The following is a 13,548-nucleotide window of genomic DNA, read 5'->3' on the forward strand; positions in this document are numbered from 1 at the left end:
TGAAACATACAATGAAGACCTGTTTTATAAGACTTTGGTATATTTTAGGCTGACAAAATGGGGACATATTTTTGTCTCTCTTTTCAATAAACTGAAGCTGTTAAAATATTCCCCTTTAGTACCTACCCCATAGAATATTGGACACCAGTGAAATTTCCCAGTCGGCCGACGAAATGGTGGGTTTTTAGGTTGCTCGGTGAACTCTTAAAGGCGCAAATCAATTTTTTTCAAATTTTGTGAAAATTGTCTCAATATGTTACTGTGATAATTTTAAAATGATTTTTTCAACGTTGCTTTAAAACAACATTGCGCATTTAAGGGTTAATCAATTGGCTAAGCTGAATTACGTCGGTGAACAATTTTGGTCTGCATATTAATCTCCAGATTTAATTTGTTTGAATCTGGATTCAGTTTTAAATTACCAACTAATCGACCGTTTATTTGGCAGAAATAAGCCGATTTCAACAGATTCGATTTGCAATAATCCACCGATTAATCGATTGCGTAGTCAGGGGGTTGTACCGATTCCAGTCGATTTAGTCGGTGGGAAAATCGTGTGAACTACGATGCTCCCTTTATGTGTACAATGTACATATATGTATATATGCATTCCAACTGATGACATGTTTTTAATTCAGAGTGTCCAGTCTAGAGCCATGCCTTAGAATCGCGGTTTTACCAGGATGCAATTGATTCTCTTGGAATATAATTGAGAAATAGAGTGCAAATAATAATCGTTATACTTTCGTATGTTAGACGAAAGCGCACATAACAAAAAATAACGGATTGGATAGTCAGTGGAAATCGATGCTACATATTGGAATAAATCATTCAACACATTATTCACAATATTTGTCTTCTAAAAATAGAATCAATTTCTTCAATCTCTGTTCCCTTCGGTGTGCATACACTGTTGCTTATGCTGCTGGCACGATACTACTACCTGTCACTGTTCCCTTTTCATTTACTCTTGAAGACTGACTGCAGCTGTAGAGCTCTTCTGCTTATAACACGCGACCAAAACCACAGCCGCTGAGTTTTTCCTCTTTTCTAAATTATGGTAAAAACCACTATTTTAGACTTAACCGTAGAACAAACGATCTCTCTGACACAATGATTGAAAGCAACAGCGAATAGGATACCCATTCGAATCGTCTGCTGTAGAGAGAGAAAGAGAGAGAGTGCTTTACATATCCTGAAGCAGAATTTTCCATACCACTAACACTGAGCGTCATCATCAATGCAGATATGTACTAAATAAGGGACAGGTTCTCCGACAGATGATATTGGAACAGTCTCACAAGCCCTTCTCCCAAGCACACTTGTTGATGAACAACAGAACAGGTTGTGCCGTAGAATCACATGTAGTTATGGTGGGTACGTGGTGTGGCATAAATAGAAACTTCAACTATTTGCGGAAAACCGCAGTTCAAAGGATAGGCCTTTGAGAAACAATAATGTGATGAACTGGAATGAGACGCTAATATTGAAATCTGCAAGAGAAGTGTACTTAGTATACGCATGCACTTTGCTATACTTATCTATTAACCTATGTATGAAATTTAATTAAATCTTTAATCTATTGGTTTGTTCGTACTTAAATTAACATATTTGCATGAAACTCTCGACCATAAACGTTTGTTCAAGTGCTACTTCATAGCATCTGGTTGGAGATTAGGATTTGCGAAGATGATGGTTTGAATTTTATACATTTAGGTTTTTTGCGCGGTTTTTTTTTCTTTACGCAGATTTTGGAATTTATGCGGTTTTCATTCACGCGGATGTTTGAATTCACGCGGATTTTGAAATTTACGTGGTTTTCATTTGCGTGGATTTTGAAATTTACCCGGTTTTCATTTAAGCGGCCTGTATCCCCCGTGTAAAAAAAACCTGAGCGTGTTGGAATGTTACGTAGGTACAATAAAGTTTTCCTGGAATGCAAAGCGCAATTCAAGACACCTAAGAAAAATTCTTCCGTTTTAATTGTATGTTACACAGTGATAAAATGCTCTTGCACTTCACTATCACAGCAGATACTAGTATTTCGACTATGACTCATAGTCTTCTTCAGTTGTATTAATCTAGAGCCTACACACCACCAAAAAGTTACCTAAAATTGAGTACTTTTGACTCAATCTCGTGGAATTGTGTAGGAAGGTAAAATAGGTAAACCGTCTTGAAGCTAGTTTCCATTCAACTACGGCAAAAATTATAACTCAACCTTGAGTTTAATTTACTTAAATTTAAGTTGAATTTACCTAATTTGGATATACCCCAAACAACTCAAAAGTACCTTACTGCACGGAAGACTTCGACTGAGTCGAATCTCTCGTTTTGTTTTTGACAACACTAATAGGTGCGAAAGCGATGCACAACTCAAAAGAACCTAAATTTAAGTTAAAAGAACCTCTTCTGTGAGTTGTTTTATTTTTGTGTTTCTTATTGTGTATTTATTATTGTGAAATATACTGCCCATAAAAGCATAAGAGTCCCATGTGGATTTTCGTTGAAAATGAGTTATCTGTTGGATTATATTCTGTATCACCACTGAATTACAATGCACAAATAAGATTAGATTTGTTTAGAAAATATCGAAAAAAAAATATCAAAACATGGTTGTCCCATCCATAAGGGGCAATGAATATATAAATCTGTTTTTCAATATTGGACTCTTATGCTTTTATGGGCAGTATAAATTGATACGAAAGACTTGGGTTAAATGGGATATTTAACGAAGTCACTCAAAAAGTTATGTATAAATAGTTGATAAGGCGCTCATCTGCAACGTGGCCGACATGGGTTCAATTACCAACAACCAGACATAAAATTAGATTATTCTAGTTTGAATAACTCGAAAGTTAAAACTTCTATAATCAATTCTAAACTTTCTTTGGTTCTATAAAACTAGAGAATACGAGAACTGAATACGTATCCAAGATTTTACAAGAAGGAAATATGTAGAAGAACGATGCTTCTCTATGTTTTTCGAACCCCCTACCTCTTCGTAGCATATAGTCGCACAATTCTAAAGTCCATCATGGAAACAACATAGATTTTTCCAAAAACCCTTCCAGCATGTAATAAAAAATATAACTTTTATTGTATGTTTCTTTTAAACATATGTTCTTATAAAAATTGTAAACATTCACATTCGTCTGCCAATTGTGTAACTAGCTAGAAAGGGATATCTTACTATCACCCAATCCGCAGTCAAGTCGTTCTTGCTAGAGAGTTTTTGCTAGAGAATCGGTACAGAATAAATTAGAGGCTCAGTCAAAGAACTCGATGAAGCTTGTTTCGAGATATGGGAGTAAAACGACAGTGATGCAAAAGCTCATCACATAATTGGGGCAGCTCAAACATCGATTTGAGAATCACCGAGTTCTGCTACGAATCTACTTTTATTTAATGTAGGAAATAGCCCAACATTCGCAAGAACTGGCAGAGAAGAGGTGTTAGAAATACTCTCAGCTCTGACGGTATTACGCTCGATTTGGCTGTTTGGCTAACGAGCTCAAACCGTCTAACAATGGCACGACGAGTGACAAAGCCCCAAAAATCAATGCATTGTAAATCTTTTTGTAAATATTTATTTTTTTCTCTTAGTTTGAATAAAATTATCACAAAATTTTACGATAATCGGATTGAAAAGGAATTTTTAACATGTCGTTGAAGCAAGTGATGTCGAGGATTTCTGTTCAATTCAATTTTTCGTATCTTCAGACTTCAAATGGCAATATTTCAAGAAATATACGGCCGATTGGAGTAGTTTTAAGTTCTTTAGAAAGAAGAATGAATAACTTTTGATGCCTTAGTTAAATCATTTACGTTTGTTCTGCCCCAAGAAAAAGGAATTGAGAAATTCAATGTCATATAAGTCATTTACCTTTATACGTCTTACAATTTTTGAGATGGTTTCCCATGGATTAGTTAATCACAAATTTGACTCAAAATTTGGTGTAGTTTCAAGATATACAGGTCTCATCTTGTGCATTTTTGATCCGAAGTTTTTATATCTATGTTTCTAAAGATGCCTATTTAGGTTACCCTAAAAGTATTTAGGTCGGCAGATTTGAGATCGAAATTAATATCCCATGTCGAACTAAAATAGAAAAACATTTCACATGCTATTATGGGTACCCGGTTATTCCGGTACTACTGTAAATGAATGGATGGACGAATTGGCTAGAACGACTGACGCATTCGAACATGCCAACCATTGGCGTAGCTTGTAAAGTTGCGTTCAAACAAAAACTTTTCTGCTGGATCTGAGTCCGAAATGTCAAAAAACTTACTGCATTTTCCAAGTATAATTACAGTATTCTAGTCAGGGCATTGACTGGACATTGCAAACTCAGTTATCACATGGCTAGTTTTCAGCGTACTGAGTGTTATTCGTGTGATCTTTGCAAATCCGATTACGGATCTTTGGAATTTCTGTCAAAAATGGGTTATAAACTGAACTTTGGCTTCCAAAAAGTCAAGTCGAAAGTTTATGGAACCAAATCTGTTTAAGCCGAATTTGAATGACAATATCTATGTGGGGGTGTTGTCGTTCTTTTATCTCAATATTTTTTGGGGGTGTTGATATGTCCGCTCATCGATAAGTGTCTGTTATTCCCTTGGGAGTGAAGAATACTTTCGTATTGTCTATGTTCTCTGTGTCGTTATTTTTCTTACCTCTAACCTTGTCACATCCATTTTTAAACGAAATCGAGAGAAAACGTGCTTTTGAAATAAAATGCTCAAAATTGAAACTTTCAATTATAAGTCTCTGTTAAAATCTTAAGCACATTGAAACCAATGCTTTGAGTTTTTCGACTTGGACCGTTCTTGCACTGAGCCTCTCAGCATAAACAAACCCAAAGTGTTAGACAATCCCTAGGTTTACTTTTCCGAAATGTAGAAATTGGCGATTGGGGAAGCTTTAAATTGTTTGCTTGATGCAATAGATCTTACCTTGATCATATAATGAAAATTAATTTGGCCCAATATCTGGAACATTATACAATGTGTATGCATGATGGAAAATACTAACCTGATGGACGCGCCTTCTCATAGCACCGCGCCGTCGATTCAAGAAGGGCTGATCCTTGACGCCAGTGCGACGGCATGAATTTTGCTGTTGTGATGCTACACTGTTGGCTTCCTGGTTCCATCGTAAATCGATTTTGACGTGCAATCGGCCTTGTGGTTCCAAATCCACCTACAGGAGAAACAACGACGATAGTAATGTAAAACATGTTCAGCAAAAGATTGTGACGCATTCTAGTTGATAAGTATCTCTGATGAACAATAATATAACGATAATATAACTAAAACGCAGGCTTACAGGAGCAGACTGATATCATATTCAAATTAATATCAACTTCCGGTGTGAGAACCACTGCGGATTATCCTGCCCAACATTTTGTTTACCAACCATATAATAATCAGAGATCGCTCTATCGATAACTTCCCATTGACGCTCATTTATCCTTATACACATCGCAAAAAATAATATATTATGCCATTCACGAAGGTGTTCGACACGGAAAAATTAAAAATAACCAATGTTTACTACCATAAGACTGCTGCTGCTATAACCATTATTATGACGCCTCAGTCTGGAGACGATGTGGTGTAGAAGGTCACACCTCTCTCTCTATCCTGTTGAAACTTACTATGGGGCGTCTTTATCTCTAGATATTGTTTGTGAGTAAACAGAAACCATTCAAAACGTGCACGCCAACCTGATAACAGGCGATTTTTTAGTCCCAGCGCGGTTCTTATCGTGATGGATTATTGAAGGGCAACAAGTGTTAAAATTGTAGGTACAATTTAGACCTTAAAACAAACCTCGCTAATTTTGGGTTTGATCTTGCGTAGACTATTCGAAGCTTGATCAATGCTTCAAAATAACTATATTCAGAAAGAAGAACACATCGTCGCTGTTGTGCTATCGTATGACAAGCGCCATTTTTCACATTTCGAGAAAACGATTTTTAAAGTTCGACATTGAATATCTTGAAACTTATAAATGGTAGAAACAATTCACAGAAGACAATTGATGCTTCTATCTAAAAATCTGTCTCTAAAATATTACAAAAATCGATTAACAATATTGAAAGTTTTTATTAAAAATGTAAACAAAAGTCGCACTAACACGTGTCATAGGTGCGTATTGCTGACAAAATTTGTATGAAGTGTCATAATTGTACATGGAATATTTTCTATACAAATAAAGCATCAATTATTAACTTTTATTGATATCTTCGGCTTTATTGCGTCTAAAAACAATCGATGAGAAGCATGTTAAAGGAAATTGGTCCGAGAAATCTTGAAAAAATAGTATTTTTTGGTTACAGTGCTGCCAAATATGCAATATTTTTAAGTTTTTATATTGTAACGACATATAATTAGCAAGGGACTGGAAGGTGAAGTATTTTTCAAATATTATGAGCCATAATACTCAAGGAAGAGCAAGGATTTGAAGTAAGAAAGTTTAGAAAAGAGTGGAGTAGGGTCAACGAACAAGCTTTCTTATTTCTTACTTCAAATCCTTGCTCTTCCTTGAGTACTATGGCTCTTAATATTTGAAAAATACTTCACCTTCCAGCCCCTTGCTAATTATATGTCATTACAATATAAAAAAGGAAAAAGTTTAACTCACTATAAGTCGTTTATAAAAAAGGAAAAAATATTTTTAATGTAAAGCTAAAACTGCATTTCTTGAAATACGTTTATTTTTATTTTAAAAATTATTATTCCATTGCGCTCCTTAAAAAATTTACATACAACAACATCTAAAACTTCTATATAACTTGAGCCAGTCTCAAGATACAGTGATTTGTAGCAAAAAACCTGTTTTAATCCACCTAGCGGTGCAATTGTGCCTTTCTCATTTCTCTAAACTATGGCACGGAGGCTTTTTATGTTCAACATACTTGTGGAAATGTCCATTACATTCTTAGTACACTTTGCACTTATACACAATGGCATGCCAGCTACGAACTTGATGAGCTACGTGTCGACGGTGAAACACTTGAAACAAAAAAATATCATACTCCATTAGCCTAATCAGCATTAGATCAATGTTATCTGCTTGCTAACTCATTTTGTCATGCGGGGGTGGGTATGTGAGGAGGACGAAAGTCCCATGAACGAACGACTCCCCAGCTTAAATTGGTATGCTTTGTGATATAGTGGTGGTTTAAAGATGATGGGGTTGAAAGGGAGGGGTATGAGGGCTGGATGGGGTGGTGGTCTGAGGGCTGATTTAAGGAGATTTTTAAAGGAGGGGAGTGAACAGTAGAGGGGGGGGGGGTGTAACCCCTCTCCGTAAACTATCAACTACGCCCCTGTTAAAATCCAGAAACCTTATGCGAGTCGAAAAAAAAAATTAGGGATTAGGTTGACGTTTTTCAGAGTGATTGCATAACCTTTCTATATGAGAAAGGCAAAAATGTGCCAATATCCAAAAAAGTGAATCGTCGTCAAATTTTTTTTCGAGTTTGCATCAAATCTCGACGTTTCATGCACCTTGAACACATTTAGCATCAAAAATAAAAATTCTATTTTTAATTTTTCCTATAGTTTACATGAGAAATTTCTGTGTGGCCGCACTCTGAAACCCGTAATTCCGGAACCAGAATTCCGATCGATCCAAAATTCAATAGCAGCCGATGGGAAGGTTGCACCTTTCATTTGAGACTAAGTTTGGGCAAATCGGTCCAGCCATCTCTGAGAAAAATGAGTGACATTATTTGACACATACGCACATACATACACACACATACACACACACATACATACATACACACACACATACAGACTTTTTCCGATCTCGACGAACTGAGTCGAATGGGATATGACACTCGGCCCTCCGGGCCGGGATTAGGTTGACGTTTTTCAGAGTGATTGCATAACCTTTCTATATGAGAAAGGCAAAACTGATAATTTCTCGTCATTTTTCTCGCTATACCTCAGTAAATAGGCAGAATTTCAAAATTTTGAAAACGCCATTTTGTAGAGAATTTTCAGTTTAGTAATGTGGCATATCTAACTCAGTTTACAACAAAATGGCGTTTGTCAGAAGATAGCACAACAGCGACGACATAGCACATGTTTCAATAGGGAGTTGCCTAAATCAATTCTTTTACTACCTTAGAAGTATCTAGGGATGCGAGTTCAAAAGCGTTGCTAGGGACTGAACAATGGTCATCATATTCACGACTTTCAACAAACAAAATTTTACTAACCGGAAACAGAATACAAAGTTGTAAACTAAAAGTTGAAGCCTCCGATGCTATTGCGAAAACAACCCAGCGTAGAAACAAATATCGAAATTTTTTGAAAATTTGAAGTTTGAATAAAAATAAAAATAATATTTTTTTATCGTCCAAAATTAACTAAATAGGCAAACTTGGTTGAAAATGTTCAATCGCGTAAATTTATTAAAAATTGTCGTTTCTTCTTTCTAAGTTATTAAGTTAGGCTCAAAAAACTTTCGACGTTGAAAAATTGGCGATCGCGGTTCAAAAAAAATTATGTTTTCATCAAATACTGCTCAATTTGCAAGTCATGCATTTCCACAGTGGCGCATTTGCAGCGTTGCCTAATGAAATTTCAGATTCATTCGCGTCGCTTTTTCAATAGTCGTTTTCGTCAGTAGTGTCCTAGCTGCAATTGTCTTGAAGATTACGGTTGATTGCATTTATTTTCGTATTGTGGGCTCGCTATTGGTTGGTCTGTGGTTCAACTAAAATGTTGAATTATATGTGATGCTTTTAGTTTTTGGTAGATGGTAGATGTTTTTTGTGTGTAGAATGACAAACTAGCCAAGATGCACACCTTACTGAAATACATCACATCAAAGTAGAGCCAGCAAACTATGTTGATACAATCTGGGCATAACGGTTATGCATAAGGTAGTTGTCTTAGATTCATACGTTTGTTTTAGTCTGGACCCATCCACCTGGGCCAGTACACGAACAACAGATATTCAGCTGACCTCATTGTCGATTTTAACTAGTTTATTAAACATATTTCAAAATGCGGAATGATTTTGATTTACATTTCGTTTCAATACATATACAGTGAAGACCCGATTTTATCAGCGTCAGATTTTATCAGCCTCCGATTTTATCTGCCCCCGATTTTGTCAGCCCCATATGAAAATTGATAGTTGGTAGTTTGATGGGCTCTAGCAGACGAACCAAGTTGAATTCGAGTGAATCCTTTCTTGAGCATATTTTTCTTATCTTAGGGATCCGAATTATGCAAAAATAAAATTTTCAATTTTTTTTTATAAATTTTGCACTGGCAGACCCCCTTAAGGGAAATTTAAACTAAATTATCAGAAAGGGTTATGAAGCTATATCTGGGGACCAAAAAATATAAAAAAATCATCATCATCTTAATTTGATAAATAAACAATTTGATAGCAAAACAACCTGTTTTAATCCACCTAGTGGTGCAATTGTGCCTTTCTCATTTGTCCAAACTACGATTCATTATTCATTGTGGAAATGTCTATTACATTCTTATTATACTTAGCACGTATGCCATGACAACCACGAAACTAGACGCTTACTCACTTTAAACAAAAAAAGTATAATATTTAATTAGCATAATCAGCATGAGTTCAATGTTATCTTCATGTGATCATATTTTGAAATGTTGGTGGAATGAATTTGGAATCGGAGGGGGTGGGGGGTTAGTAGAGTGGGAGTGGATTATGCGTCAGAAATCTTTCATCTTATTTCGGTATACGGGGTGGATGAAGGAAATGCGGGTGTGAGAGTGGTCCAAGGGGAAGGGAGTAATGATGGAGGGAGGTGAAAGGGCAGGGGGGGCGCAATGCTCAACTGCATATTTTGTCTTCTATTTGAGACTTGGTCTGAGAAAATCGGTTCAGTCAGTATCGAAGAACCGATGTGACTTTAATTGCGGAATTCGGGACTTCCGGAATCGTGAACAGTGGACAATATATTCAAAGAATGTTTGATTGGCAATCAGTGATCTAGACCTGCGAATCGAAGTAATTTGGTAACCATTTCAATAGTTTTAGCATCTGAGGTATTACGATTGTAGCGATTCATATGAGAAATTCCAGTGTAACATTACTAACCTGTAACCTAACCTCCCAAGAGAACCAAGATTCAGAACCGAATTAAATTCAGCAGCTGTCAATGGAATTACCGTATCTTTCATTTGAAATCTTGTTTCATTTGAAAGAAGTCGGATCAACTAAAAATTCAATAGCAGCTTACTGGAGCGTTATACCTTACAGATGAAACTGAGTTTGTGAAAATCGGTTCAGCCATCTCTGAGAAAATTGTGTGAGTTTAAATGACACACACACATACATTTTCCGATCTTGACGAACTGAATCGAATGATATATGACACTCGGCCCTCAGGGCCTCAGTTAAACAGTCGATTTTTCCAGTGATTGCATAGCCTTTCTTTATATGAGAAAGGCAAAAAGATTTAAAAAAGCGGTCGGATTTACCCCACTATTTAGAGGTCGGATAGGTCCCACCGCGTCATTTTTCTTTACTAGGCATTTAAAAAAATACTTAAAAATCAAACCAAATTCATCTATGCACTTTATAGGACTTCAATCAATGAATCTAAATCCACTACCTTTTTATGCGATCACTTTAACAATCAGAAATATCCTGTAGTAATTTACTACTAGTAAATTATGCACAAAAATGTAGACTCAATGTAGACTAATAAAATGCTGTCATGCCACCATTATGATTCTTTTCGATGCTCTACACGACAACACTGATATTAGTTTGCGTAGTGCTTCCGATTTTCGGTGACAGAGGGGGGTCGGGTTTACCCACACTGTCGGATTTGCCCCACCTTACCCAATGTCCCGATTTTATCAATGTGCCTGTTTTATCAGCATAAAATTCACCAAGGGGCTGATAGATAAAACGGGTCTTCACTATTTATTACTGAAAGTTGAAATTATTGTCGAAAATTGTCAAAACCTTTCTCTTTCAGATTTCAAACTAAATCCGAAATGTAACGTAAGATTAAAATTATTTTCGAATGTTGTAATATGCAGTATGCTGATGATTTTTCATCTGTTGAAATGCCAAACTAGATGTGGAACAAGTATGAATTTTTTTTCATCGGTTGAATTCCAGTTGTTTGCGTATTGGCTGAAACGGTAGTGTAGCAGCATATCGTTGCTGTTGTTCTATCTTATGACAAATGCCATTTTGGTGTAAACTGAGTTAGATATGCCACATCACTTGTCTGAAAAATCTATACAAAGTGGCGTTTTCAAAATTTTGAAATTCTACTTGGTTACTAAGATATAGCGAGAAACATGACGAGAAATTATGAGTTTTTATCACTGTATTTTGGAATTTACTCAAGTTATATTGAAGTTTTAGATGTTTTTATGTGTAAAAATTTCGGAGGAACACAATGGAATTACAATTTTCATAAGAAAAATACACAAGTTGTGAGAAAAACACAGTTTAAACTGGAAATATAGCATATTTGGCAACACTGTAATCAAAAGTTACTATTTTTTCTAGATTCCCTAACTCATTTCCTTCAAAATGCATCTAACCGATTGTTTATAGACCAAATTAAACCAAAAATATGATTAAAAGTTAATAATTGATGCTTTATTTGTATGGAAAACTTTTCATGCGCGATTATGACACGGTATACAATTTTTGTCATCAATACACACCTATGACATGTGTGAGTGCGACTTTTGTTTACATTTTTAGTAAAAACTTGCAATGTAGTACCCCGATCTTCGTAATATTCGAGAGATTAATACAGAATAGATAGAAGCAACAATTGTCTTCTCTGAATTGTTTCTACTATTTATAAGTTACAAGATATTCAATCTGAAAAATCGTTTTACTCGAAATGTGCTAAATGGCGCTTGTCATAAGATAGCACAACAGCGACGATATACGATTGTCTGAAACAAACGTTACAAACTGAGACAAGCGTTCTAAGATTTAAGGGGGACGTCTGGTGTAAAGTGATCAATCCGAAGGTTATATTGGTTTACGATTTTGAAGGTAACAATGGATCTTTTTGCAATGTTAAGATTTATTTGTACATTCATTGTGTAAAAAAATATTTTCAAGGAACGTGGAGCCACACATACGAGCCTTCCAAGAGTAGACGTCTAACCATTTCCACGTATAAGAGCGCCGCGGCGAACACGATAATTCTCGATAAAATTGTCTGATACGGGAAACTCAATAAGTTTTGTAAAGCTTGGACTTTTAGTTAGTCGACGAACCACAAAAAATAGAAAAAAGTTCAAGTTTTGGAAAATGGCTTCATGAAAATCGAAAAATCTCATATGTTACTGTAAAATTCGCTCATTTAGGAAAAACGTTCCCGAATGTAGGAAAAAATAAATATTTATTTAACTAATCGTTAAGGTACGAAGATTACTCATATACTAATGGATTTTTTGAGTTTTGGGATCTTAGTTGATCTATTGGTTTTCAATCGTGATCACCGCAATCCTCTTAAATAAAAATACGTTTCGGGGGAAAAGCCATAACTCCGCCAATTATTAATACATTTTTATAATGCTTATTTATTTCACTGAAAAATGTGCTATCAAAATACTATAAGTTTAATGTAATGATATTTCTTTATGCCTTTACGTAAATTCAAACTTTCTTGAAATTTTTCTCATAAAAAGGTATGTAGCCCCTTAAAGGAAAAAAACATGACGAAGAGTCCACGTGGACATTTTCTATACCCCACCCCGTATCTATGGTCAAAAATGGACTTTGGTGTACTTCCAACCCTCCTAAATCCTCCACGTGGTAAATGGATGGCTCTTCATTAGTTTTGAATTAGACTATAGATAGAGGGATTCCATGAGAAACCAACCTACAGTAACTCGTTCTCAGATAGTTTTGTTGTATAAAATACAGTAATAGAACAATTTTTTTTCAAGAATGATACATGTAGAAACTTTTACACCCTTTTAGAAATGGATCTTGAGCCAAAATAATCGTATTGATTGTGCAAAGTGTGTAGTCTTCCATGCCGGTGAAACGTGTAAAGTTTCATCGGATTCAAAGATGGTCGATCACGATTTTAAAGATTTTCGGACGGATCTTCGTGGAATTCCTCTATAGTTTCCCCTATATATAAATAAACGGGAGCTACCACAATAACAACCAACTGGCAATTTTAATACAAACACTTACCCAAAAGTCTTGCTGGTCGGTTTCGTTCCGTGACATCAAATCTTCGAAAGGAATTGTCGTGTTGGCCACAAAAACGTCCGTTATGGGACCTTCATGGAATATCGTCATGCCAAGCGCGTTGGCACTTTCCACCTCGTGTATGAAGCTTTCATTCCACACTGGATCGAATGTGCGCTGTTTTGTTGTGGATCGGTCTGAAAAGAAATGCAAACAAAAGCAAACTAGTGAGATTGTTGTCATTTAAAAGACTAGTAGGTTCAAGTGCACGCCCTCAGCTAAGTCCCCGATTTAAGGCCTTTAAAAAGATGATACCTCATAACTGAACGGATTAACTTTACTAC

At 35.8% G+C, this 13,548-nt stretch overlaps 1 protein-coding gene across 4 annotated transcripts in view; it reads right to left on the minus strand.

The window, feature by feature from the left end:
- Positions 1–13,548, minus strand: part of LOC131684412 (protein kinase C-like) — a 44,312-nt gene that overhangs the window by 16,009 nt on the left and 14,755 nt on the right. For all 4 annotated transcript variants that reach the window (XR_009304650.1, XM_058967264.1, XM_058967263.1 and 1 more), the window contains exons 2-3: positions 13,208–13,401; positions 5,039–5,206 (exon numbers count right to left, since the gene is read on the minus strand). Coding sequence is in view for 3 of the 4 variants with exons in the window: in XM_058967264.1 (XP_058823247.1) it covers positions 5,039–5,206; positions 13,208–13,401 (362 nt within the window). In the remaining variant the exon portion in view is untranslated. The remainder of the gene's footprint in view (positions 1–5,038; positions 5,207–13,207; positions 13,402–13,548) is intronic.

Source organism: Topomyia yanbarensis, chromosome 2, assembly GCF_030247195.1.
Source record: "Topomyia yanbarensis strain Yona2022 chromosome 2, ASM3024719v1, whole genome shotgun sequence".
Taxonomy (NCBI): Eukaryota; Metazoa; Arthropoda; class Insecta; order Diptera; family Culicidae; genus Topomyia; species Topomyia yanbarensis.